The sequence below is a fragment of the Mastacembelus armatus genome, chromosome 23 (assembly GCF_900324485.2).
Source record: "Mastacembelus armatus chromosome 23, fMasArm1.2, whole genome shotgun sequence".
Lineage (NCBI taxonomy): Eukaryota > Metazoa > Chordata > Actinopteri > Synbranchiformes > Mastacembelidae > Mastacembelus > Mastacembelus armatus.
Genome location: NC_046655.1, coordinates 8230422 through 8257883, shown reverse-complemented (window position 1 = coordinate 8257883; position 27462 = coordinate 8230422). Strand labels below are relative to the sequence as shown.

The window sequence follows — 27462 nt, the reverse complement described above, 5'->3', positions numbered from 1 at the left end:
ATACAACTCATATCCGAGCACAAAAAAAAAAAAAAAAAGTCAGTCAAAGCTACACAGAACTCCCCTCAGAAGGTTGAAGCAGTACATTTTTATTTATTAAGTGGTTGGCTTTAACATTCTCCTCACATCTGAAAGGCTTCTCTAAGTCTTCTCAGGTTCTCTAGAAGCTGAGCTTAATACATTTTACAACTGATAATGAAAGAAATGACGAGATAAAAAGTCTTAAGAGTTTCTCGAGGTGTGATTCCTGTTCTCTTGACACCTACCTCCTTCAAAAGGAATGAGATACAAAGAAGGACAACAAATTGTGGAGCAACACAAACTTATCTCAGTATTAAATAGTGACAGACTAGTACTAGTCAGACATGTCTGAAGCACATGGGTCAACAACAGTTAAATACAAGTGTGTAACTATTGTGACTATTATAACTATTATTTATACCATCGGTGTAGAATAAATCCATATATACATATTTTCAAAACCTTGTCATGTTAGTGTTTTCAGTTATAAAAATAAAGTTTGGTCTTTCCGTTCATCTGGGTTTGTTCCACTCTCATGGCTTTCTGTTTGAACATTAAGACATATCCACATTTGGTCTTCCTCAGTCCTTCTTTCCTGCCAGTGTTATAAAGACTACCAAAGAGACTGTGACCAAACAAATGCAGTCCATTTTGAACGACTGATGCAGCATTAATGCTAAAAATGGAGATTACATAGTTATGGTCAAAAAGAAAAGCTCACAGTTTATTTAAAAAGACTAGTGGATTGTTTTGTTGAGCGAACAAACAGATGCATGTAAACCTTTAAGTCAGGTGAAGTTAGCGGTTTAGCTTAACATGGCACTACATTAGTCTTCCAGTTAATAGTTTCTAATGTCTAAAGCAGTTTGGCTGTTTCACTAAAAGTGACCTGTCTGTAGAAATATGCATTACTGCTCATACTGTTTGCAGTCCAATACTTCCCGCTCACTGTGCAGTGGATTCTTACACATAAACACAGGTTATTTACCAACAAGTGATAGTGTTGATAATTTGTCTGAATGTTAACCTTTCACTTAACAATGTTCCAAAAAGATCTTCATAGAAAGTATAACCAATATGATTTGATTTCTATAAATCATCTGTCAGTTTTATATTCCAAGTACAGCAGCTTGGATTGTTTCATTTCATCATTTGTGGGATTTTGGATTTTTTGTATGAGCAAGACTTCAGCTACAGAGTCTGTCAGTCACCACAAAGCAGATTCAACAGGATATAAAATAAGACTACGGGCGTCGATCGTGAAGAAATCAACAAACTGTGAGGAGTAAGCAGGACACAACAGTCCTCAACGTTTCAGAGGGAAAATAAAGTGAAGAGAAAAGAAAAGAAGGTCTGGGGCTATTTTCTGTTGGTCAGTTGTGACGCTGAGCAAGTGGTCTTAAGTTTATCAAATTGTTAGCACCCTCAACACCCTATATAATGTGTGAATAGACAGAAAAGCTGACAATTAACTACTTTGAAATGCTAATACCTCTGTAAGAGGCGTTAAGGGTCAAATTATACTCAGCTTTTCTGAAACAAAACAACAAAAACATCTCGTCTCCAGTCTGTTTCCTGATCCAGTTCTGACTCCCTGCCTGGTTGACTGTACCTTCATCCTTTTGGTAAAAGCGCTTTACAGAGAGCAAAGCAGTACAAATCAGTCATCTGCATTTGGATCTACATATGTTTACATACTGTAGTAAGTAACTACAGATATATACAGCAGTGGAGAGACAGCAGGATAGCAGCGCATCGTCCCACAAGCTGGTAGTCTTCATAATGAAACTATATATATATATATATATAAAAAGTCAGATTCCAACAATATATTTGGTTCGTACGCAAAAGGGGGAAAATCCTTTGTACTTCAGTCCATCTCTGCTCTGTGCGTGCTCCATTCATCCGTTATTTTTCCAGTTTTGATTCTTCATTTTTTGTGGCTCACTTGTCCATTATCTCCGGTGGACTGTGAGTAGAGAGAACAACAACATGTGGAAAAGGGGGAAAAGAATAAAAAAAAACACAAAAGGAAGTGGTAAAATTTTAAAAAGATCCAGAAAAAAGGGGCAATATCACAAGTCATGTGTATGTCTCTCTCACACACTCACACACACAATCTTAAATGTGCTTAAGTACACATCACGTAGCAGCATGTCTTTTTGGTTTCTAAATGAACAAGACAGAGAAGAAACCGAGTCTTACACGGTGTGTTTCACCAGGCCAGGGATTTGGAGCGGGTGCTGACGCCTTTCCTCCTGCTGGCTGCTGCTGTCACTGCGTTACGATGGCTTCGCTTGTGAGATTCCAGGTACAGCTGATAAACACAAGTTAAACAGAAGGTCATTCATGTACAGGATTTAAGCTATAAATCCACAGATCCACACTAAGGGGTATTTTTCATTCCACTGGACAAAACTACTCATTCAGATATCTTTTAATATCACTATGCAGGTAGTACTAACAGATTAACAACAAATATTTATCTTAATCAGCTGATGTACCTGGATGAAAATAACTTTTATTATCAGTCAACCTACAGATTATGTTATCAACTAATACATTAATCATTTGAGCTACACAATTGTTAAAAAAAACAGTGACTATGCCCCTGAGGGTTAAAGTAAGACACTACTTCTCTGTGTAGAGTCTTCATGAGGGCTTAGCATGTGATGATGATATGTGCCCAGACCCTCACTATAGAAATGACCCAGTAGATTGTTTCCATTGTTTCTTATGTAAAACTCAAATACCTTCTTGGCAAAGGCCCGTCCACACTGGTCACAGGCGTGCAGGGAGAAGTTCTTGGTCACCCTGACTTCAGTGGATGACCCTGTGCTGCTGCTCTCTGACTGGGTGTCATGTCGTCTGGTGTGTGGCGGCTGGCTGCTGGGCAAGGTGGTGGAGGAGGAGTTGCGTTGGTGTGTGTGCTTTTCACTACGGCGGGTCAGGGGAGGGCTGACAGGGCGATGCTGGTGGGTCTGTTGTCGTTCCTGCTTGCGGGTAACAGGAGGGGATGGGGTGATGTTGGGCGATGAGAGGTCCTGCTGTTTCCGAGTGACGGGGGCAAGAGCTGTGGCGGAGGACGAGGAGGCTGAAGTGGAGGTGGCGGCAGCTGTGGTGCAGTCTTGCTTGCGAGTGACAGGAGGTGAAGGAGAGGAGGAGGATGAAGAAGAAGCATGGCGTCCGTTCACCTCCTCTTTGGAGCTGCTGCTTGTCCTTTTGTTAGAGTGCGTACTGTTCAGGACCACCTCAGCTAGCCTCTTCACAGCCCTGCTCTCCAGTTTGGGCATGATCTTGGCTAGGTACGCAGATGACTTCTTGTGGACTACCGTCACATGACGCAGGACATCACGTTTGCGCCGTGACTCGTAGCGACAGAGAGGGCAGCGGTAGAACTTGATGAAGATGTCGTTGCCATCCGTGTGCAGCTCAATGTGCTTTGTTAAGTTCTGGCGTGAGCTGAACTGTCGTTTGCACAGTTTGCAGAAGAGCTGCTTAAAGTCAAAACCCACCGATAATTTTGTCATTTTGGCAGCCACACCTCCGCTGCACATGTTGCTGCCACGTGAGGATGATGATGATGATAAGGACGATGCCGTCTTTGGACTTGACGGGGCCTCTTCCTCCTTCACCTTCATGGCGTTGTGTGCAACAGAAACACTTTTTGATGTCACGGTGTTGTCACTCGGAGATGGGGCTGGACTACTGTCAACTTCCTCGTCGTCATCCTCATCTGAAGGTTCTACTGCTTCCTCTTTGACCCGGATGTTGTTGTTTGAGCCTAAGTTGGCGCTGCTGCTGTTTGGAGTGGTTGCTGTAGTAGCAGAGGCCGACGTGGTAGCAGCCCTGTTACTTTTGATACTGTATATTTTGTGGACAATCCGCATGTGTCTCTTCAACATCAGCTGAAATACACAGATAAAGATTAAAGATCAGTTGATGCATTTTAAGTCAAAAAATTATATTTTTGGTTTTGTTCTCCTTCCTTTTTAGTTTTCACCAAATAGGCATGAGCCATTTGAAATAAAACTAGCCCCCCACTAGACCAACTTGAGATAATCCAGAGATGATAAAGAAACTTTGCAAAAAGGATAGAAAGGCACCAAAATTAAGGAAACAAACCAACCTGGGAGCTGTAGTTCCTTTTGCACAGCGTGCAACGACATGAGGCCAGGTTTGCTGGTGGGGAGGCTGGGAGCGGATTCTGAGGTTTGGATTGGTTTTGGCTTGAAGGCGTTGTTTTAGAGTTCACAGGGGTGGACTTGGAGTTGTGGCTACGTGTTGGAGAGGCATTATTGCTCTTCCTCGGGGGTGTGACCTCCAAAGAGAAGGGCTGATAAGGGCGTGAGGCAATGCTGGGAGTGACGGTGTCCCTCCGCAGACCACGATGCACCTCGTCAAAGTGACGACGCACATTGGCTTTGGTAGCAAAGGTTTTGAGGCACACTGGGCAGGACTTTCCAGTAGGCGTGCTAAGAGTCCTTGGCCGACCTAAAGCATCAACAAGAATAATCATTATTTCATAATATTTACCCTTCATTTACATTACACAGACAGCAACACTTTAAAGAGTTTTCTTCAACATATTGTGGGCTGAATGTCCTAAATGACCTTTGCTTGATACGTTTACCTAGATGTTCATAAAGTGTGTTAGAAAAGTGTTACCAATTTGAATGTTTTGAAACTAATTCTGTCACAAATTGAACCTCCCTCTCATCCAATGTGCATACACAAAAATAAGAGTTGACTTTTTTTGTTTTGTTTTGTATGATTTCAGGCTTTTCCTCCTTAAGTAGTATTAATTTTTGAGCTTTCAAAAATATGTTTTGGCCTTAAGGATGTTGAAAACCAATGTTTCTGTGTAGCTGTGTTTAGCATAGTTTCACAATTGTTATGGTCAATATTTAATTTTTTTTACTAATTGTTAAACTTACCTTTCACCATAGAGAGCAGACTTGTGGGAACTGTTCGTGTCTCAGTGAACTTTCGGAGCTCCTCGAGTTTTGTTTGATGCATTTTGCGACAGTGACGCCTGATACTGCGGCGTGAGTTAAAGTCCTGACCACATAGACAACACGAGATTGTAACATCCTCAACCTGGACGGGAAACAGACAAAGGGACTGAACTTGGTAATCAAAGAATTGGGCTAAGTAAGACAATTTATTTGTTGATGTGTGTCAGGATTATACAGAAACTAAAAGTATCTCATGCATGCCTTCATGCAAGATGAATACACTAATATAAATAAAGGTTTTCCAGTCACTACTGAGTTACTAATGATGTTCCTGTCTTCCTTATAGTTAAGTCTCTAGTTAATAAAAAAGAAGTGCAAATGAATTCATTCTGCTGAAGTGCAGTGCAGTGAAGAGTTGTAATTATAATGACCTAAGCATTAGTTTTGAATGATGCCATCACGTTTGTGGCCCTTCAAGGAAAACAGTGACAAGTGGCCAAGTTAAGTGACTCATACCCCACTGGTGGAACCCTCATCCTCAGGCTGTGGCTGATCCCCTTTAGCCTCCTCTTCGGACTCCCATCTCCTTTGGGCCTGGTTGTGGCCTGGGCTGCTGTGGCTCTCTGAAGCACCTGGCTGACTTGCCTGGTTGTTGTCTGCTCCCTCTACTGGTTCTCCTTCCCATGCTACTGGACTCTGTCTGGCACTGTGAAGGATTCAAAGCTAGTCAGAAACAAAGGATGACAAGGAGTAGCCTAAAACCACATTCACATTAGGAGGGTCTCATGTGACAACAATCTGGATAAGGTACAAAATCAAGTCAAGACCACCTAGAGAGTACAGGTTTATGTAAATGGAGCGAGTAGTGTCAAAACCAAAACCAGTAAATGAAAACAATTTGCATATAAAAATTACCACCTACCTAGGTGTGTGTGATGGATATCTAGCCAGCTCCTCCTCTGTGGTGAGGTACTGCAACACAGCTTTGGTGGTTGTCTGAATGGGCTCCAGTCGGACCACATAGTCTGGGACTCTGGGATATATGGCGTCCAATAAATCCTTCATTGCTACACTCTGTCTGTCATCCCCTGATGAACCTAGAAAAGAACATCACCGCTGATGTGTCTTCTCAAAAAAAGGGAATCCCAACCTGCCTACTTCATGTTGCAAAGTGTGTAGAGGCAACAGATAAAAGCCCCAAAATCAAATAAGATATCCTCTCACAAAGGCCTATCATCCCTTCTCATCATTTTTATTAATTTTTCTGAACAAATTTAAACAGTCACCAAAGAAGTCAAAAATATTTAATACGATTACAGTACACATACGTGTACGTGTACTCCATTCATATACTGAGCAGATGAGACTCCCAGGCTATGAAACATTTTCTGTAGCTATTTGGATTGGCACATATATACAGTATATCCACGCAGAGCTTTCTTTTATAGCAAATACTCAGAGTGGACATTCCTCTTCAGAAACTGTATAAGTTTCTTTTGAAGAATTCTTTACAAAATATGTACTGAGATTAGGTACTTTAGAAGAAAGAACCACAAATCATCCCTGCAGACTGTATAGGATGACTGTCAGGGCTAGAGAGTGAAAAATTGAAAAGAAAAACCATTTTGTTTCTTCAGTAATTACAATTAATGCCCAGTACCTTAACATTGAAAACCACACACCAATTAAGTAATTTATAAAAATAACAATACAATACACTTTCAGCTACTAGTAATGGACTTTTGGTCGAGAAAAAAAATGAGTCCCTGGGTGAAGAACAACTCGAGACCATTAGCAGATGTGATAAAACGTAGAGCAGTAGAATTGACCGTTTATCTTGATTTGACTTTTAGGAGGCAAGGTAGGTTAAGCAACAGAAATTATTTGGAGTCTACAAAGTTTTCTCTTTTCTTAGATTCTCTAAATTCCACAGAGACATGGGCACATACTGTGGCTAATGAGAAGTAAATAAAACACAAATTCTGCAATATCAAAGTCAATTTGCTTAAGTGGTATGAGAGAAGAACAGAGGAGAAAATGTGCTTTTAATACAGAAAATGATTGATGGAGTGTGGATGTGAGTTTGCGTGTGAAGAAAAAAAACACTATCGGTAGAGGAAAATAATGAGAAGACCGATGGTGTGAAGATGAAACCTTGGAGTGACAACTTAAAATGTGGAAAATCTTTAGCAGTGTAGAAGTAATTAATTATACTGTGCAAATGTTTGTGTGTGTGTTAATTAAAATGGTGTGTATGAGTGCCAGCTCAAGTCAGTTTGATCCTTGCCTTGCTCAAGGAGCCTCTTTTTAGATATACTAGTTTTCATCTGCATGTTCTCAGCACCGGCTGTTCTGTTAGTTTTGTTTTTTTTAATCATTTTTCATGCTTTAAATTCAGGACTTTGACAGCTGGGCAAAGGCTACAGATGTGTAAATGTGTACGTACAGATTTTGTTTCTGTGTGCATGTGTCCGTATGCTAATATACTGTCACTAACCATCAGATTCAGGCAGCCGTGATAGGCAGTAGTACTCCTTATGTGTGATGAGGTTGGGCAGGCCTCTGAACAGACTGCGACACAGTTTACACTCAAAGATGGTGTCCACCTCCCTCAGCAGCATGTGTTTCAGCTGGCTGGTGCCTGCAAGACCAATGATAGGAAGGACAATTACCTTTGGAAATTCCAGGGAGGTTTTTAAAATCTATTCTATATAGATACAGAATATTAAATAAAGAAAATGATCATTCATTAAACTCCAAATCACTGCATTGTTACAAAGAAACCCAGCCAAAGGGAGCACCTTCAGTAAAAAACTCTAGGAAAACAGGGGGTAAAAAGTTAAACAGGAGTTAGGGAAGAAAGCTGATACATTTGCCTAATCAAAATAAAAGTTTTACATCACTACTTTGCGTCACCGTCACCAGCATGTTTACTGATATGTTTCAGTTCAATTTGTCCAGTTGAAAATATTCAGTGATTTGTTGGATATGTGACTGATATTTGTTCCCAAAAAGACAATTCTGCATGCTCCGTTACATTCACTCGCTCACGCATGTACTGATGTACACGGGCACAGATACACAATTTATTCAACAGGGTTGTTCTATTCTCACACAGATGACAACACCTGTGCAACTAGCTGTCACACACAGAAATTATGCATTGTGTGTGTGTTGTGCCACACACATTTTTTTTTTCTCTCTCAAAATGATCAACCCTTGGTATCTATTGCCCTTTCTTCACTGGCTTAAAAAGGATGCATCCATGGCGTGTTGTGGCATGACTGTATGCTACAACAGCAGAGCACAGCTCACAATATTTTGGCCCTTCCTGGGAGCAGTGCCAGTCTCAACCGCTGAGAATTGGTCACCTGCTTTTGGCCATCATACTAAATTTAACAGGCCTGACTCAGTGTGGTCATGTAGGCAAAAAAAAAGAAAAGAAAAGAAAAAAAAAGAAGCTGGAAGCTACATACTGTTTTACATACTTTGAGAGGCCTTAAAACACACAAACACATACAAAATGAACCTATTAAAGCTAATAAAATCTTTCTGTCATAAGCTACTATTGCAAAGCAAGTGTTTTCTGCTACAGTTTAACAAATACTTTGCAGAGCTTTCTTGGCTAGAGGAAGTGATGGATTGTTTTATTAATAAAACTGGTCTACACAAACTTGTACTTAGTCTTGTACTTGCCTTGGCTTTTTGGTAGTTCAGTGTTAAATATTGTAACGGATAAAGATCTTGCTGGATGAATCTGAAATCTCTGACATGTCATCACCCTAACAACCAACTGTACCATTCCTCTTGTGGAAAAATCATGTTTCTTTGGGCACATTAAAAACCAAAGAGGGCTTTGATGAGAGACCGTAAATAAAAACTTAATGGACAATAAAACAACAGACACAAACCTGAACGGAAGCATTCAATGATCTGCTGAATTCCAGACTTGGAGGTTTGCAGAGGCTGCTGGAGCAGAGGAGGATCTCCAGGCTCCACACAGAGTCCTAGAGAGACAGAGAGAGAGAGAGAGAGAGAGAAAGGTTGCACTTTTATTACAGCCAGCATATCCCGTAATTACATAAGAGCGTGACAGTCTAAGAAATACAACATCACCTGGGAATTCTGGAGCCCTGGTAAGACACAAAGTATATTGCAGTGTGCTTAAAGGGTACATGCAATCAAAGTCAGACAATGAGGGCCATATTGGACAGTGATTCACTCTGACCTCATTACCACCTTGAACACGCGCACAGAATCAAGGCTGAGTATAAGAAAGCATGTAATACGTCTTCTTTCCCTTCAGGGATTAATAAAGTTTATTTCTTCTCATCCTAACATCAGTATTCCTTAGTTATATCAAAGAAAGGAAACATAAGGTGAAGACATTAAGACATGAATGGAAAAACAAGGCTAACAAATCAAACCTCTTAATAATGCTTGTTCAGACAACAAAAGCTAAAGTGGGACTCTTGGAAAACATGCAGTGGGTGGTAGGGTGGTAGGCCTGCTGATGACAAACACTTGTACTTAGGCCAACAGTGGTCAGAGCCAGCGAAGCATCTGATGCTTCAGCCTGGCTGTCACACCATGCCACTTCATCAGCCAAACCAGGAATATGACAAGGAAAAATGTAATAATGTGTATAATAATGTGGCCTTTGCTCCCTCTTCCATTAATTAAAAGATTTCTGTTTTCTGGACAAAAAAGATTCTGTCAAATATTGTATAATCCAAACTATAAGACTGCAGAGAACAGATTGATTTTGATGTCCTGAAACACCAACATAAGTTTCTGCCTATAAAAAAAAATAAAATAAAACAAACAAACAAACAAAAAAAAAACCCCAAATATGACCATGGAGTGTTATTTTTATTTATTGATCTACATGCCAAATAAATTTATTTTTCCTGTATAAAGGATCAAATGTAAAATCACAGGAGTGGGGCACTGGCTCCTGCATTATTGATACAAGCCGACTGTGACTCCATGATGCACAATAGACTACTGAGATGGACTGTTGGGAGGTAAAGTGCTCTCATTCTGCCATGCAGCTTTTCTTTCAACAACTTCATTTTTGCATCAATACTATCTTGAATGGCCATGAGTAGACAAAGAGGTGTAAACAGCCAAAATAACAACAATTACACTCACAAATGCAACCACAGACCCTGTAATAATCTCCCATGCCTAAGTCTCATTTCTCACATTTTATTGATATGAAAGAAGGTGACAGAGAACACTTCTACTGCTACAAAAAGAGCACATTGGCACAGCAGTGACACTTGAAGTAAAACATTGCGATTGTGTCCAAATGTGAGAAAGGTCGACTGTTTGTTTGGTATTAGCTCATCCATTTAATGCAGCTAGCATGCACAAATTATATTAATGCCAAGATGTATTATTATCAATCAGAGAACAATACTATATTTTCTTAATTAAGATTTGGACTGTTTGCTTTTTAAAACCAGGTACAATTTCATATTGCTGTTTTGTTATTTTCAAGATTAAAGCTGATAACAAGGTTATAAATGGAGTTCATCTTTCTTTAAAACTTTGAATGGGCACACACACAAAAATTCATAAATCCGTACCGAGGAGTGCTATTTGTGTTTATGTAGGTGAGTAAGAGACAGAAGCCCAAAAGACCAGCAGACAAACTGACACACCCAAACAGACACAGAGATAAAGAGCCCTAGAATAGTGAATAACAACTGTGTGAGAGATAAGGATTATGTATTAATGTGTGACAGAATGTTTGCTCATCCCCATCCCCCAGCAGTAAATCACAGATGGCAGGTCAGTAACCCACTAACCTCCATACCCCTCTGTGCATGAAGGTCAAAGATCAACCAATCAGAAATGTCGCCACAAATAACTTCCTTTTACAATGAGTGGTTTTCTTAGGAGCAAAGTTATTAATTTACTCACAGTAGCAGAATTTTACCTGTGAACCAATACATCTACATATGTTTTGAAGACAGAAAACACTGTGTCATCATAATGGCAGCAGTACATTTTACAGTACAGTACGGTTAGCTTGACCTTAAGGTCATGAAGTATGCTAATTATATGTGAAGTGATGCAAAATTGGCAGCACTGGATGCCTGTGGTTTTTTACTGAAGTTTTTACATATCAAATAGGAATAATCAGATTTATTTTACTTATCCAATCCAAAAAAAAATGTTCAGGTTTTAGTTTTCTTCCTAAGGTAGGCACATAGACAACTTGGAGTTCTGTGTCTTGCCCAAAGAAGCTTTGACATGTAGACTAGTGAAGCCAAGGATCGAACCACCAAACCTGTGGTTCAGGGTCGACCTACTCTATCTCCTAAGCCTCAGTCACCCATTTAGGTGCATAACCAGCCTTACTCAGATGCAGTGAATCTACAATGGGGTATGGCAGACATGATTTAGACTGTAGATAAATGAAACAAAGCAGCAAAAGTTATGATTAGAGAAAAGTTTTACCCACCTGTGTTATGGTCACAGCCCCCAGGGGTGGTCTGCTGATGCTGTTCATCAGTCTGGCAGCTCTGGTCCTTGGTTTCGGTGATGGTGCTCCTATGGGGTTCAGGGTCAGGCAGCAGAGGGGGAATGGGCTTCCACAAAGGCTTGGCCTGTGGGTGGGCCTCGGCAGCAGGATCTCCCTTTTCCTGGACATCCATTGGAGTTTCCATCTGGTCCCAGTTCTCCTGCAGTGCCTCAGCTGAAGCAGCAGTCTGGAGTTGAACTTGATCGGATGACTGGTCTCCTCCTCTGAGCCGTGCTTGTGGTGGTTGCTGGGTGTCTGACTGAAGCTGGCCTTCCTCCATCTCCGTCTGACCACCACTCTGTGGGAGCAAAACGGACATGACAACATGAACTACAGAAAAACAAAAATTTTGTAAAATTACAAAAAATATAATCCATGTATGCATATTTTTTCATATTGTAATAGTAGCATTTTTCTGTGGAAAAATAAGAATAAAATATGAATCTTTTGTACAGTTCAATCATCTGTGTTGAATAGACACTGCTGTCTGATATGAATGCTTTGAGAAAGAAAGACAACTGATATCATTACATATAAAAAGTATTGATTTGAGATTTTCCTAAATTATAGTCAATTATAAGCATCAAGATCCGACAACTAGAAATACATAAAAGAGAAATTTGATCACAAACTAATAAATAGTGGTACAAACCCATCAGATGAAAAACAAGGTACATGATGCATAAAATTACTTGACAATCCTTGTGAAATTACATAAATAAATAAACCAAATGTTGCTAGACAGAATAAGGGATCACACTAGCAGAATGTGTGGATGTGTCACTGTCATGTCTCCTGAGCATACAGGGATTTTATAAAGGAACATTAACCTTGTTGCACATTCACCTTCAGCAGTTAAGCGTCTCATCAACTTTTCAATGTGTGCATACTGATATGTGTGTGTGTGTGTGTCAGTGTGCATGTGTAGCTGTGTCTTGACAGAGACCTCTATTCTCTCTAAGTCCCCAATCTTTTCTTCTTTCCCACCCACTAATTTATCCTAATTTTCTCTGTCTGTGTCCGTCTCTCTCACTCCTTGTGTCCCTGCCGCCCTTGAACAGGGATAAACGACTCCACCGTCCATGCATATTACAGCGTGTCACCACAGGACAAGTGGGCCACTGTGACACTGTGTCACCCCGATGCACACATACACACACGCACACAAATACACTGTGGCATAATCAAAATAGCTGAACAGCATGTTAAACATTCTCAGTAAAGTTATCTCTGCAGTACAACACAGAGATAAGCCATTACAGCATAGCATAATTGCAAGCACTGGGTCACGGAAAGTGTGAGAAGATGGGCAAAGATAAAAAAAAAAAAAGATCAAGCCTATTTCTATATAAACGCCTGTATGACTAAGTCTAGAAAATGGCATCAAGACTGACCAATGCAAAAGTAAAAAGAAACACCAGAGGGCCACCATTCAGTTATCAGTATGTATTTATTTCTGTCAATCACCCCTTCATTATTATTTTTTTATTTTTCACTGGGAAGTGGTTTACACAAAGCATCAAAAAGGGGATTAATTACAATGCATGGACTAGTCATAAGACTCACTATTCAATAAAACGATTAAGTAGATTGAGCAAGAAACTGGCAAACCTGGATTAAGACAGTGGATTATAATAATTCTGACTGTTTGCGTAACATGATTTTTTTTTTTTTTTTACCATATACATATAAATAGACTTGGGCCATATTGTATACTCTACACTGACCCTAAGGGAGTAAAATTTGACTGATGGCAGTTCTTCAAACAACATACAAGAGGTGTGTTTTTCCACATTCTGACAGTGAAGGGAGAAAGACTGCACAATAACATCCAGGTATTGTCTTTTTTTTTTTTCCAGTACCTGTCTGCGGAGACAATGAGAGCTCTTCCTCCCAGCTGACTTCTGGGCCTTCACCATGCTGCCAAGATTGGCCTGCTGCGCCACACGTTCACTACCAGCACACACCTGTAACCTGCAACAACACTCCACATGAGCCAAGGGCTGTACTTCATGAAGTACCATTGCTGATGGATGAAATATGAAAAACTTGTTCACATCTGTACCTCAGCTTAGTTTCTCAAAATGCATTAAAAAAATAAATACAAGCAGGTGTTTGTCTGATTCCATACATCTGCACACTTTTTGTTTTGATGATGTGCTAAACACCCAATACCTAGCTTTCAACTAACCAATCAACAAAATTCTGCTTTTGTTGCATGAATAAACAACAGCACATTCCTAATGCAGTGTGTTTCCTAATGCATTAGGAAACACAATGCGAACATTACAGGTTTTTATGTTTAGTAACTGCACAGTGCTTAGAAACCACTAGACCACAAACTGGATCTAAATATAAAACAGAATTGAACAGAATATATGGTCACAGTAATGGTTTCCCACAATGCTCATTCAGCTACTCATCATATTGCTGGCAAGACAATTAAATCCATGCTACCTCTGTCAGTACTTAGCATGAGACCCATTATGATAGGCTATACTGTGTATATTATAAGCTTTTTCCAATACTGATATATATATATATCTCAAATATTTACTCAGTTGGGTTGAATGTATATCCACCTTATTTAAGATATATTACTGGAGTATAACCTATTTATGGCGTATTATAGAACTACTATTTTGGTTAGTTTTCATTATGGTGCATCTCCTACTGTGCAATAAATATGGGCTCCTGGGACAAATTTACGGTCCTGATATGATAAACAGTCGATGAGCCCCACACTTGGAGCCATCGCAAATCACTGTTAAGCACTATAACAAAAATTATGTGCTTTATTTCAAATTTTATTATTTATTACAACATCAATGATGAATATACATTCATTGCTGCCCTCTAGTGGTGGTCTAAGTTAAAAGTATTTGATCCAACTTGGCCACATTAACCCAACACTTCAAGTGCTCATTTCCACTGGTTTGGTACAACATGCATAGTTGCACTGCTGAGTTATCTCACCGTTTTCTGATTTGTTATCTTTTGTGAGCACTCCTAGCCACAAAAAGTGCTATCCAAAATGTCAGCATGGTTAGCAAGCCAACTGATAACACAAACATTTTGGGTGGTTTCTTTTGTTTTGTTTTTGGTCAGTAGATAACCTTTAAATGCCTCAAGAACTGAATGGAAGTTTCATTATATGAGCTGCAAGTGACAGGTGCTTGATGCGGTTTGGACACAACATGATGCCTGAGCTACCCAGAAATTTGGAAAAAACAGACAACAAAACACAAAACAGACAGAGTATGAGAAAAGAAAAAACATTTGGATTTAAGTTATCATAGTTCCCACCTCTTCTAAGCCCAGCAACAATCATTAGTAGCCTATAGTTTCTTAATTTCATGGCAAAACTATCATAAAGTAGTAATTACAGACAAAACAATAACTGCACCTCACAACTATTTCACTTAAAAAATTGTAAGTAAATGTCATGAAAACAGAAGCGCTACACCTGCAGTTAAGTTGCTTTACAGAGCTTGTAAAACTAAGAAAACCTCAGATGCTTCCTTGGTAGATCTGCAGTTCCACCAAAGCTTCAGCAGAGGGAGACAATGTTCGTACTTACAGTATGTGTGTAGTTTTAATTTTGTAGTCTTGTGATGTCTCCAACAGACACTGGCAACACAGAAAAGGGGCCACACAAAGGCTGCTGCAACAAAAAGTATATCTCAATACATAGTATGTGATTTAGCTGTACCACTCCACACAGATGCACACTGATTAGTATGTAAAGAAGTGGAAGCGAAGAGGAGCAGGTGAGATGGTAACTATGAATACACACCAATTTATCGACCAGATCAATTTCAACGAGAACGTGAAGATGTGTCCGATTGCTTCTTAGGGGAAATTAAAAACTGTCATATTTTACACAACGATTTACATTCACTTAAATCACACAGATACTGTCATGGATACAAAGGTATCATTGTGATTAGAGTTTTTGTGTAAAATAAAGACATAAAAAGTTGCTAAGTGGATTCCAGAGGTTTCATGGCTCCTTTGCTAGTACCTAACCATGCAAAGTCACCTCAGATGCTTCCCTTTACTACAAACTGTATGTGAAGAAGATATGGTTCATTATCTAGGTTTTGATGCCTTTTCTCACAACTACATGTGACGTTTTTAGGCAAAGTAAAAAAAAAAACAAAACAAAAAAGAAAAAAAAAAAACACCACAGTTACGAATTTCTATGAAATTTTACCAAAAAAACTTTTAATTTTAAAAGTAATTTAACTTTATATTTCAGAGCTTAAGCATCACACAGTAAAATTATGTGATTTTGCAACAACATCTAACATGCAATTATGTCTATTACATTGAAACAACAATATTTGTGCATGATAAGCATTGCAGTGGCATTTGTAAAGCCTGGTGTAGAAGTTTTTAAAACCTGGGCCAAATGTAAAAAAAAAACACTCACTATCATACCATTTAACAGACCTTTAAAGACACACAGTGACTAATTCAACACTTATCCACATCCAGCTCAAACTAGAGGATCATAACATTTGCCCAAGTTGCAAAAAAAAAAGAAAGAAAGAAAGAAAAAAAATATATAGCCAGACTTTAAATGGCATAGTTTGTTCAGAAAAAAATTCAGACAAAAAAAACCTTTTCAGACTAAGAGGCTACAACCCTAACATTTCTGAACCTCTTTTTGTACCACTGAAGAATAGACAATGAAGGACTATACTATAAAGTGACAGCAAAGGCTACTTGCAATGATGGACCTGTTACTTAACAGCTGAGAACAATTGGAGTTGAGCTGCAATTGAAGGGGAGTAGACATGGAAATGCCAGAAGAAGAATGGAGAACAGTCCAAAACAAATGTAGGTGGCCAACATTGTAGTTTGTTAGTATCATATTACATGAATTCAGTAGCATATATTGTGCACAGGCTTCTACTGGTGCTGGCACCTGGTGCTACAAACCACAGCTGCACCAAAACTTCAAATATTTTTTGAGAGGAGAAGAAGCAAGAGAGATGCTAAAGGTGGAGTGTGATTTGTGGACTTATGATTTAACTGTAATGGAGACACAAATAATTTCAAACAGAACTTTCAGAAAAAAATAAATAAATAAAATAAATTGCATTCTAGCACTATTAAGAGCAGGTATATTAATGTGTAACGCACCTTTCCAGGTTCTATTTATATCAGGGAGGGAGATTAACACTAGCTATTAAACATAATGGGAAATTAGGACTTTGACCAGAAAGTCTGTCTACTCTACTGAGAACTGAAGTCAGGAAACAACCTAATTTAAAGATCCAATTCCATCATTTAGAAAAATTGAAGTCATTTTACTTAGTATGATATTTGTAGGCAGTGATAAATTCCAAACTCTGATGGATTCTTCTCCTACCCTTGTCTTTTCCAAAGCAAACATTTTTTGAACCACAGTCTGCAAGCATCTAGTGCTGGCAAGGATTCTACACTGCTCTTATTTTTGAAAATAATTTAGAATAAAATTACTAATGGATGATCACATTACATTAATTTTTTGCCTCTGTGGCTACTGATGACTCATTAAAGGGGCATTTCACCTAGTGCATGCTGGGATGCACCCTAGCACCTTGTCATTCCGAACAGGATGAATGTGTGGGAAATATATAACCTAGACCAGCAGCAGCTAATTACTTGGTTGAGAAGTGTTTCAGAAACCCTGACAAGCAGCACTACGCTGGTGCCGACCCACACCTAAAAATCCCACTGTGGACAACTGTTGGCGAACATGTGCACCACTTTAAGTCACTTCCAAAGAGGCTAGATATACTATAAAGGCTTAAAACAAATGCATGTAACTCCCCACATGCCAATAATATACTCAGACTAAAAAAGGGACTCTCTCGTTTCTATGGCAACAGACAGGTTGTGAAGTAGTGACTCCTGTTCTAACTCAGGTAATGAAACCAAAGGTGTCCTGGGCTCACACTGAAGATTTGAGGATAGCATGTCAACTTCTAAATTATTAAATATTTGGAACACAAACATACTGATTTACTGACCTTTGACTTTAAGAAACAACACATTCATGCAAGCCTGAGAAAAAAATATTATTGTTCTGGATATCCCATGGTGCACTGTTGAAATGTCGTTAAGAAAGAAAATTATTTACTGCTTTATACACGATGAAAGACCTATTTCAAGTCATCAATGGAAAATGTTTTGAAAAAGGAATTTCCTTTATTCCTCTTTAGCCCAGCACCTGATAAACAACTGCTGACGATGAGGGTTACACACTGGTTGAGCGAGATGAATAATATGGGGGAGATGAAACTAAAATACCAGAGGAACTGAGAAGAAAAAGTATCTAAAGCTAACAATCGTGATAACTAATTACTTGTGACTAAAACTCTAAAAATAAACTTTTATCTTCTCTCCTCCACACTATTACAAACATGAACAAATCACCTGCTACCTGGTAACCTACCCAGCTTCATGATCCAATCCATCAGTGGCCATTTCGATACTCAGCTGTAAAATTCCCACATTTTAAGTTATTTTCACATACTACAACCACTGATTATTTCCCAAATGCAACTGATGATACCTTAACCAGTGTTTAAGCAAATGTTTTAAGTTACACCTCTGTGATAATCCATAGTGAATTTATACCTCCACAATCTCTAACATGATGTTGACTAATGGCAGACACACCAGTGATACCACCTGACCATAAGACAGGATAGGAAGAACATGTGGCCTACTGACAGAATTTCCCAGGAAATAAAAATACACCTGAATATATACTAAACAGTAGAGGTCATGTACTGTGTCTCTGACCTTTAGTCATCATACTTCTGGTTATTCCATTGGTAGCAGTGTAGGAAATAGAACTAATGGTCCTGTTCTGATCTGTCAGCTTCTCATCACTGTTAAATCACATGAGGCAAAAATGTTACAGACTACTATATACAGACATTTTAGGCATCACAGTGTGAATCAAATATAAAAGCGATTGCATACGTTCTTAAATCCTTCGCTGCCTTACACAGTACAGGTACAACATTCAACTCAATATTGGAGTCATGTGTCTCAAAAAAGTGCCTCAAGGCCAAAAGGGAGCAAGATGAAGGGACACTGAAATGTTGCATATCCAGATCCTGATCTTGTCTAATACATCTAGGAAACTGTACCCTAAATACAGTACACACATAAAGTAGATTCAATAATATCACACCATGGCTTCACTGTGGCCAACAAAAAACAGCCAGGGGAGCTGTTTCCAGGAGAGGGCATTTTAAAACTTGCATCCAGACGACTAGCTGCTTCGTGATTTCTTCAAGTATCACTATCCCAATTCTCTGACTTGGGATTTTCAAATAATGGAACTAAGCACTTCAGGTAAATCATTTGAAGCAGTATAAACAAACCACGACACTGACTTTCAAATATGATCGTCCAATGTTACTGCCAGTGGTCGTGGCAGCCTATGTGACAACATTATAAGAGCATGTGCCCATGAACAGACATATGATGTCACATACAAACACATAGCAGCTGGTCCAAAGTGTATAAATACTACAGTACTCCATTAGGAAACCCCCAAACACAAATTACTGTATCAACAAGTCATTCTTTGCACAGATTTCTTTACAAATAGGGAAATACCTGAGTGGTGCACACAAACACAGAGATACACAAATCACATGCATATAGCTGTGTGCAGAAACACACAAGTGTGAAAAATTACAGAAACACTGTTCAGTCTTGCAAATGGCAACAATTCAGTTTCTTCACAGATTTCATTGCTCAACAAAGTATATTGGACTGGAACATATGCTGTTTTAAGACAAGCAACAGGAGCCATTTGTTTTACTGTGATAACTTTCTTTACCCAATCAGCCCAAAACACACTCGGCAGCAGGACAGCAGGTACACAACAGTTGGAATTGGCTAAAATTGCTACTAGATGTTCAAAACCAGGTGTGAAAGGTAATTCTGCATGGCACATTGTGCAGTCTTGATTCAAAACAGGTACACAGCACATTAGCACTATGTAAAAGCATGCAGCAGCAGAGTGTTGGAAAAGGGACGGGGACACGAGAGATGTGTGGCCATTATGAATAGAAGACGCATAATGGGCATTTTCAGGTCAGGTGTGGAAGTGTGGGTTATGATCTTCCTTTGCAAAAGGTCAAGCTCTGCTGTAAACACAGTGGTCAACTTTATGACTGACATAGCAAAACACCTGTTTAGGTTAAGGTTGTGTACTTCCTAACTGGTTTGTGGCCTCTCCAAATATGTAACCACGGTTTCCTGGCTTGAACATGATAGGACTAACAACCTTACTGACTCACTATCTGATGCCTGATACTGATTTTTTGGTTGCCTTACTATCGGTCTCCTGGTTTGTCTTACTGACTGCTGCTGAGTGACTTGACTTGCACATTGGTTTGACAAGCTGACTCACTGACTGAACACAACAGTACACCATTAAACTGACTGAATCATACGGTGACATCATTAAACTGTTGCAGCCAGCATCCACTCCAGGGATACCAGGGGAAACTTTATCACAGTACCAAGCCAGACAGTTCTAACCACTGGTCTACCAAGGAAAGACTAAGCTCAGGTTGCTTAACCTCATGACACACAGGGTGGCCATCAAAAGACTTGTAAGTGGGATGAATGCTACTTATATTATATAAAACAATATATAATATATAACAAGATGTATTTGACATATGCAGAGGAATTATGTCATTTTTCCATTTTATTTTAGCTCCTTATAACCCACTTCATTATCTACACACACATCTTACTTATCCATTCATATTCCTCAAGCTTAGACTGACCATCTCTACTGTGTCAGCTACTTATGAACTATGTTGTAGTTTTTAAATGTGGTGATGGTGATGGGCCTCATTTATACTGATTTCCGACACTTACACAATAAGTGGCTAGAATCAAACTTATGTATGTATTTTTATGCTATATGTCAAAATAATGACAATAAATTTGCTCTCTAAGCAGCTACGTCAATAATGCTGCAGTTTAACACATTTAAGCACTTTCTATGCTTGCCATATACTGCATTGGATCTTAGTATTATAACAGTACTAACACGTTATCAGTGCACCGGTATGGACAAAACACAAATTCCCACTACAATATAACACCTCCCGTACTGACTACCAGCGCTGTGTAGCACGAGAATATCGAGACTTTCTACTTGGGAACAAGTTCTAAGCTCTGGTGGATGAGACCATGCGCAGTGTCCAAAAGCGCAACAGCAACAAATAAAACGTCCCTGGATTAAAACGCCCTGATCATGTCCAAACCAGAAACGCGTGGCGCGGTCTGAGGATGTACATAAAACGACGCGAATGTGTAGCCACTGTCCCAGTCATAATCTAACTTCATTCTCTGCGCTGTTAATAAAGGTTTTACGGTCATATCATCACGATCCAGGGGAAGACACGTTTATCCATACATGAACGACTTCACAATAGCCACATGCAGCGAACACCATGAGGGAAGGACAGGCGGATATACTCTCCACTGGCTGGCCTGTAGAGCCCTGGAGCAGGTTTAACCAGTGTGTACGCATCCACTTACGCATCCAAGGCAGTGCGATGGAAACATAACCACCCCGAATATACTGCGCGATCTTCCGTGTTGATACAGAGTCCCAAGTCGGTGCACTACTGGAGAGTGGAAGCGCACGGCGATTGTTGCCGCCCGAGTCCGTGTCTATTGGTTCCCTTTCAGCTGGGGCAGCGTCAGCACACACACAGTCTCCATTTGCAACTCCATCGCCCCCCATGGGCGTGCGAGGCCGCGGGCTGTGACGCAAATGGCACTGGGTGATTTGCAAATGACATATCTTCCTAATTCACTGTCGCCGCTGCAGGAACTGCTCCAATTGACAAGACACTAACCACAGAAATATCCATCCTATGGTGGGTGACGGGTAAATAAAGGCGGATGAGTAGTTCGCTCTATGGAGATGCGGTTGCATAACTCAGGAAACTTAATAAAAATGTGCACTGAGCAAACGATGTGCAGTTTCCGTGGATGATATGTTGTGATTGTTTCGCTTTGATCGAGATGGCCTGTACCTAACACTCAGCACACGATCAGTGCTCGACTTTTGGTCACTGGAGGAACCAGGCAGAGCGTATACACAGGGAACCGACTGGCCTCGCTATGGTGGATGTATGGTGGCCAGTGCTAGGACGCATGCACGTAGCTGACGGGAAAAGACAGTACAGCCGGAGTGGGACTCAAGACTGCATTCACGGGCCATAAAGCGCCCACATGAATACTATTGTGTTCTTTTATCCAAGAGTCTCCAACTATTTACAAAAGGTTGGCCAACACACAAAAAATATCGCGGCGAAATGGTGGCGGCGGTTACAGCAGCTGCCACTGTGCTCTGCGCAAAGCAGTAGCACAATCATTGCGCAGCGCCGGACTTCCCCAGTTTTGTGCAAACTAAGAGGATCGAGCAAAAGACTTTTATTTTTATCTCATTCACGCTGTCCTCGTTTGGCGAGCAGCGAACCAGCGCGCAGGGCATTCGCCGTTCTCATGGCACGATTTGCATCGCCCCCATTATTCCCGAAAATCTCCTTTTACACGGTTATATTGTCAGCCTAAAAACGCCACTATTTTGAGCAACAAAGGGCAGCTTAACTTGATCAAAGGAAAAGCCAAGTATAAAATGCACCCTTCAAGCCGTAAAAGAGGGCCCTCGTAACGATTGCAGCATGGCAGGGGAGTGCGGCGTAAAAACGAGCTAATCCGAATAAAATACACACAAAGACAAGGTGCAGCACTCTCATACGTGCGAACATCACCACTCTGGTAATAACAGTAAACCATTCTCGGTCATTTGGACTATCGTAGAGACGGCGAGGATGGCCTTTTTATGAATGTTAAACGCTGCGTTTTGCGGCTCCGTGCCACCTTTTCCAAGAAGCAGCTTGGCGCACAGGACCGGTGACCCTTCCATCTTTGCGCGTCCTTCTACCGAGTGAAACCACGAACTATCTCAAATTTTAACGATCTACTATTAAATAAAACACACCGTAGTAAGTGATTTCACCTTGGAGGAGGGAAACGCTACACGTACGAGCTGCTACAAGTCTCTGAAACTATTCCTCTCCCCACCGCGGCCAGGCAGAAACAAGAGGGCGATGACGCCATTTTCTGCAAAAACAACCATGCTCGGGAAGCCAAAGCGAAGGAGGTTTAACCCGCTCCGCGGGCTTCCAGTCTCGCTAAAACGTATCAAAAACAGGTCCATACCTTGTATTTCTTGGATGGGTGGTGGAATCGTGTCTTTGAAGGGGTAAAACTGCGCGGTCGTGGCTACCTCGAGTCCGGAGATTGTTTATTTCGCCTCCCAGCGTCCCCGGTTCACTCTGAACAAGTTCCTCTGCGAACCGCTGTCTTTGTGCACCCAGAGGAGCCTCTCAGCATTAAACCAGTCTCTGCGCAAAGGTGCACCCTCTACGTCCAAATTCAGCTGGAAAAGCCGGCACTTTAGGACGACATTGCGAAAAACGGAAAGATCTGACCTCTTATGATTAAGAAAAGTTTTATAATTTTCCACCATTTAAGCAAACGCCACAGAGTTGGAGCTGATTTATCCCCCAAAACGCGCAACCTTTCGAGGACACACAGCTCTCCACAAGCGTCCACGACGCAAATACAAGACGAAACGGTGGCTACACCCTCCCAAAACTTAATGCAACAGATTAAATACTTCATATCACCAACTTATTAACATGTTTTCTCATTTACTACCCAAAGATTAGCAGAACAAGAAGCGACTTTTAGAAACAAAATGACTTAATTCGACAAATTACAAATAGATTATATATATTTTGTATAGTGTATAGAGATCACAATTTTCTCCAAAAAGAGGATTTACAAGTTTATTTGACCACGGGATCTACACTTTGTAAAGTAAAGCGTTTCACAGGAGCCACATCTGAGAAATGTAAAGTCCCTGTGTTGTGTTGTGGATCACGTTTATTTTATTGAACATATTAAACATCACTTCCAAATGAGCCGTCTACATGAAAATTAATGTTAATGCACTACTAACCTGGCACTCTCTTTTCACTGAAGTGTCTGCTGGAACACATGAGCTAAACTTTGGTAACTTGTGGTGATAAATTCGCCTCCTCACAATAATAATTCCACGGGTTTTAGTTTCCAACTCCCATGAGCACTAATGCAGGTTGAAGTCAGTAATTAGTAACTGACAACACAGGACTCGTTTGTCCAAATATGAATATTCTTATACTGATTTTTATGCTGTTTTGCCTAAATATATTTAAAAAGTCGCCATGTAATATCAGAACTCCCCGCAAACAAAAGGAAAAGCCTCAAACTTGTTAGCTAACTAGCTTAGCTAGCTACATTTAGCACCTGTGCTAGCTAAGTTGCATTCTGTTCACCCTCTTTTAACTTCCTTGTTAACCGTGCTCACATCCGACCAAAGACACCAAACCAGTGAACATGCCCAAAGTTTTGATATTATAATTTCACAAAAAGACAGTCGGAGGAATAATTCCGCAGAAAAAGTCCATTTCGTGGTTATTGTCACTGTAGCTAGTTATCTTAGCTTAGCCCAACCGCCAGTTTACCAGCCGCTAGCATAAGCTCTAAACTGACAGGTGGCACTGCAATTTAGATATTTTTAAAAATATATAATAATAACTTCCAAAACTAAGAATTACAGCAACTGTGAACATTCATGCTAACCTTACCTTGTTCCTGGGCTGTTTGAAATGACCCAGCTCCACTGCACATAAAAGTGACTTAATATAAATTTTCTAAATAAGGCAGCTTCACATGCGGAATAAACTGGAAGAATAAAAGGTTGTTGTATAATATAGCTTAGGAAAGCTTATCAGTGCTTTAGTATAAAAATGCAATGATATCACACGTTTTGTTGTTTCCCTTTGTAAAACATAGATTGTCATGGACTAGTACTGAGATAATTAGTCAAATAATGTTTCACAACTTCTAAACATCTACTTATATTCAGTATTTATATTTATACACTGAGTAGTAAAGCAGCCCATGTTGGTACTGTGGAGTAACAAAGAAACTACTATTATATAGAGTACTCAAAGAAGTGACCACATAGCAACAATCCTTTACTGGTTCCCTGTGAGTGTTGAGTTTGATTTTAAGGTTTTGCTTATATCTGTGATATGCTGACTCCCTGTGAGCCTGATCACTGCTTGAGATCCTCTGACAGGGCTTCACTAATGGTTCCACAATCTTGACTTGTCACTAAAGTCGACTGGGCCTTTGCTGTCGGGCCCCTCAGCTGCAGAACTCCCTCTCTGATAACCTCAGGCAGGCAAACTCAAATTCCTGCTTCAGATGTTTTTAAGACATACTTTCATCACATGGCCTTCTCCTAACTGATGTAATGCTGTAACTCTTTTAGTAATTATTGTGTTTTAGATTTTTGCTCTTAATCCTGATTTTTATTCTTAGTTTTTAGTGTAAAGTACTTTCTGAAAGTGGCCCTATAAACACAATTATGATTATTATTACTCTGAAAATAGAATAACTTAATATTTTACTACAATGTGAAACATATAATATAATAGAAGTAAGTAAATAGATGATTTTCATTATAGCGTGAGCTTCAGTCAGAGTATATATGGCGAGTTAAGAAAAGTGTCCCACTTAGTCCAAGATGCTGTCCTACTTTACCCAGTACAGGGTGAAATCTTGATTTTATTGACACACTGTGAACAAACTGATGTATTAAACCTGTTAAGATTTTTTTCTTATTCTGACAACATCTTCAGCTATTCATAAATATTTTATTTAGCCACTATGTTAGGCAGCATTTCACAATAACCATGTGGGTAATATAAGAAAAATATCATCAATTACATCCAACAAAATTTTAAACAATTAAAAAAAAACTATTGAATGCCAAACGGTTATAAAGTGTTGTTACTTTAGGGAAGTGTGGGGGGGGGGGTATTTGAGACGTTCTGTAGGAATTATGATCCTGACCAGCTCTTCCCTTTAGGCTCATGAGAGCTCACAACAAAAGGTGCCCACCACTATCGCCTATACACAATTAACTAAAGCACCAGCATTATTCTATTATCATAAGAATGCTGTTTGCAGAGGGGGGAGACACTCCTCGGCATTCACGGACATGGCTGAACAGAGCTAAGAGCTTTTATCTTCTCAATTACATGCAAGCTGCATTTATCACACCACCTAGTGACATGTTTGGACACTTTTTGTGCATGACAAATAATTTGTTTACACTGGCAATTTAAATAGGCTGTTTATAATTATAGCATGTGGCTACAAGGGGGCCTTGTTTGGAGAGCCTGGTTAAGATGTTTGAGATTAAGGTACAGTCTGATTCCAGTGGGATCCACTTAGTAAAAGACAAACTAGATGAACAGATTAGAATAGTATAATATTTTGTTTCTCCTGGGTAGGCTTTTTAATAGAGGCAAGTATTATGACTGGGAAAATTGTAAAGGTTATGAAAATCCTCATACATAAAGTGTGATGAGGTTTGTTTTCATTCTTTTATAGATCTTTTTTTTTTTTTTTTTTAAACTTACCAGTGCTGCTCATCGGCCTCCTGACATGTGAGTATGTGGCATCACTGGAAGTCACATCATAACTTCTGCATTTAAGAATTCAGAAGACACCATGTGCACTAATTGTTCAACTTAGCATCTGAATAAATAAAGATTAAATAACAGGTTCCTTAGCTTGAGGTTAACATCATTTGTTCTGCATTGCATTTATCCCTGAGTGCTTTTCAACTGATATACAGCTGATGAGATTTGGAGTTCTCAAAGGTAACTGGCCACAAGGTGTCAATGTTGTTGGCAATGTACTTCTTTCCTGTCATTCCAGTCTGTTAATGCAAAAGCAGAGAGGAAAAGCAGCAAGTAGAAAATGCCTGCTAGATGTCATGCTTAAATAAATGTAATTGGATGTTGCAATTTGTCTGGAGAGCTCTAATAGATGGCAGTAGAGCCATCTGTACATCTAACTACAGCCACTGCTTCAGTGCTGTTTAATACACTATGTTTCCTAAAGCTTTTTTTACAGTTTACACAGGCCTCTGTAATTCCAGGCTTTACACACTAGCTCTTATAATGAAATTACATAAGTTTCTTGCATTTTATTTAGTCTAATTTCCCACTTTTGAGAGAATTTCTATACTAAAAAAAAGAAGCTCAACACCTTCTTGTCCCAATGCCAATTCCATTATAATCAAATCTACTAAACTGCACAACACAATAGAAACAAGTTAACACATACAGTATGTTTTATGCTGAAACTTTCCTTTTAAAAGAGAAGTGATGTGTGAAAATGGGGTATGCATATAAGCTACATCACGGTGAGTTGTGCGTAACAGTGGTCACGCAAAAGTAATGCAGCAGCTCCTCCGTTAAGGCAATCTGTGGGGCGACGTCTATGACCAGGCAGTGTTGTGAGCTTTCTTTCACTTTCATGTTTAAATGTGTAATTTAACTTTTCCTCCTCCCTCTACCAACTCAGGTTCTGTTCCTTCCTGACCTGTGTCACAGAGAAAATTTCTATCAAAAAGGCCAAATGATTTTTTTTCCTCATCTCCTACGAACTACAGGACCGTCACCGTGTCTATAAGATCAAATTACTTAGTGTGCAGCCCCATTTTTCACTCTGATTCCAAAGGAGGAAGTGAAACTTTTCTAATATCAACATTTATGCAGGTTTACTACATGATCCAAGTAGCCTTGTTGAGTAAAACCTGGAACATGGACTTGTGTAAAAAAAAAGTCCAGTTTGGCTCAGATAATCCAGTAAAGCTGATTTTCTGAAAACAGTCCCTAGGAGATTGCTATCATTATGCAAAACTTTGATGTTTAATGGACTAAGATTTTGAATCAGGAGTCATTCTTCTCAATCTCCTACAGATGT

At 39.7% G+C, this 27462-nt stretch overlaps 1 protein-coding gene across 5 annotated transcripts; it reads right to left on the bottom strand.

The window, feature by feature from the left end:
* Positions 1-68: 68 nt before the first annotated feature.
* Positions 69-23172, bottom strand: znf800b (zinc finger protein 800b). 5 transcript variants are annotated; one of them, XM_026326569.2, is made up of 13 exons: positions 22789-22941; positions 15095-15178; positions 13377-13488; positions 11455-11812; positions 8891-8986; positions 7477-7620; positions 5902-6076; positions 5496-5685; positions 4959-5121; positions 4151-4515; positions 2775-3929; positions 2227-2338; positions 69-1990 (listed from the first exon to the last, which is right to left on the bottom strand). In XM_026326569.2, exons 3-12 carry the CDS (start codon positions 13431-13433, stop codon positions 2237-2239), a joined length of 2805 nt encoding a protein of 934 aa, XP_026182354.1. In that variant the 5' UTR covers positions 13434-13488; positions 15095-15178; positions 22789-22941; the 3' UTR covers positions 69-1990; positions 2227-2236. The 5 variants fall into 5 exon arrangements, with proteins under 5 accessions (XP_026182354.1, XP_026182355.1, XP_026182351.1 ...); XM_026326570.2 differs by having other exon boundaries at positions 15095-15175; XM_026326566.2 differs by lacking the exon at positions 15095-15178 and having other exon boundaries at positions 22789-23172.
* Between the last annotated feature and the right edge of the window lie 4290 nt (positions 23173-27462).

What these genes read in the sequence shown, in the direction of transcription:
- znf800b (XM_026326566.2), bottom strand. Translation starts at nt 13,433, where the DNA reads ATGGTGAAGGCCCAGAAGTCAGCTGGGAGGAAGAGCTCTCATTGTCTC. An exon ending in TATCCATCACACACACCTAG is followed by an intron (nt 5,686 to 5,901) that starts GTAGGTGGTAAT and finishes AATCCTTCACAG; the next exon opens with TGCCAGACAGAGTCCAGTAG. An exon ending in AAAGGAACTACAGCTCCCAG is followed by an intron (nt 3,930 to 4,150) that starts GTTGGTTTGTTT and finishes TGTGTATTTCAG; the next exon opens with CTGATGTTGAAGAGACACAT.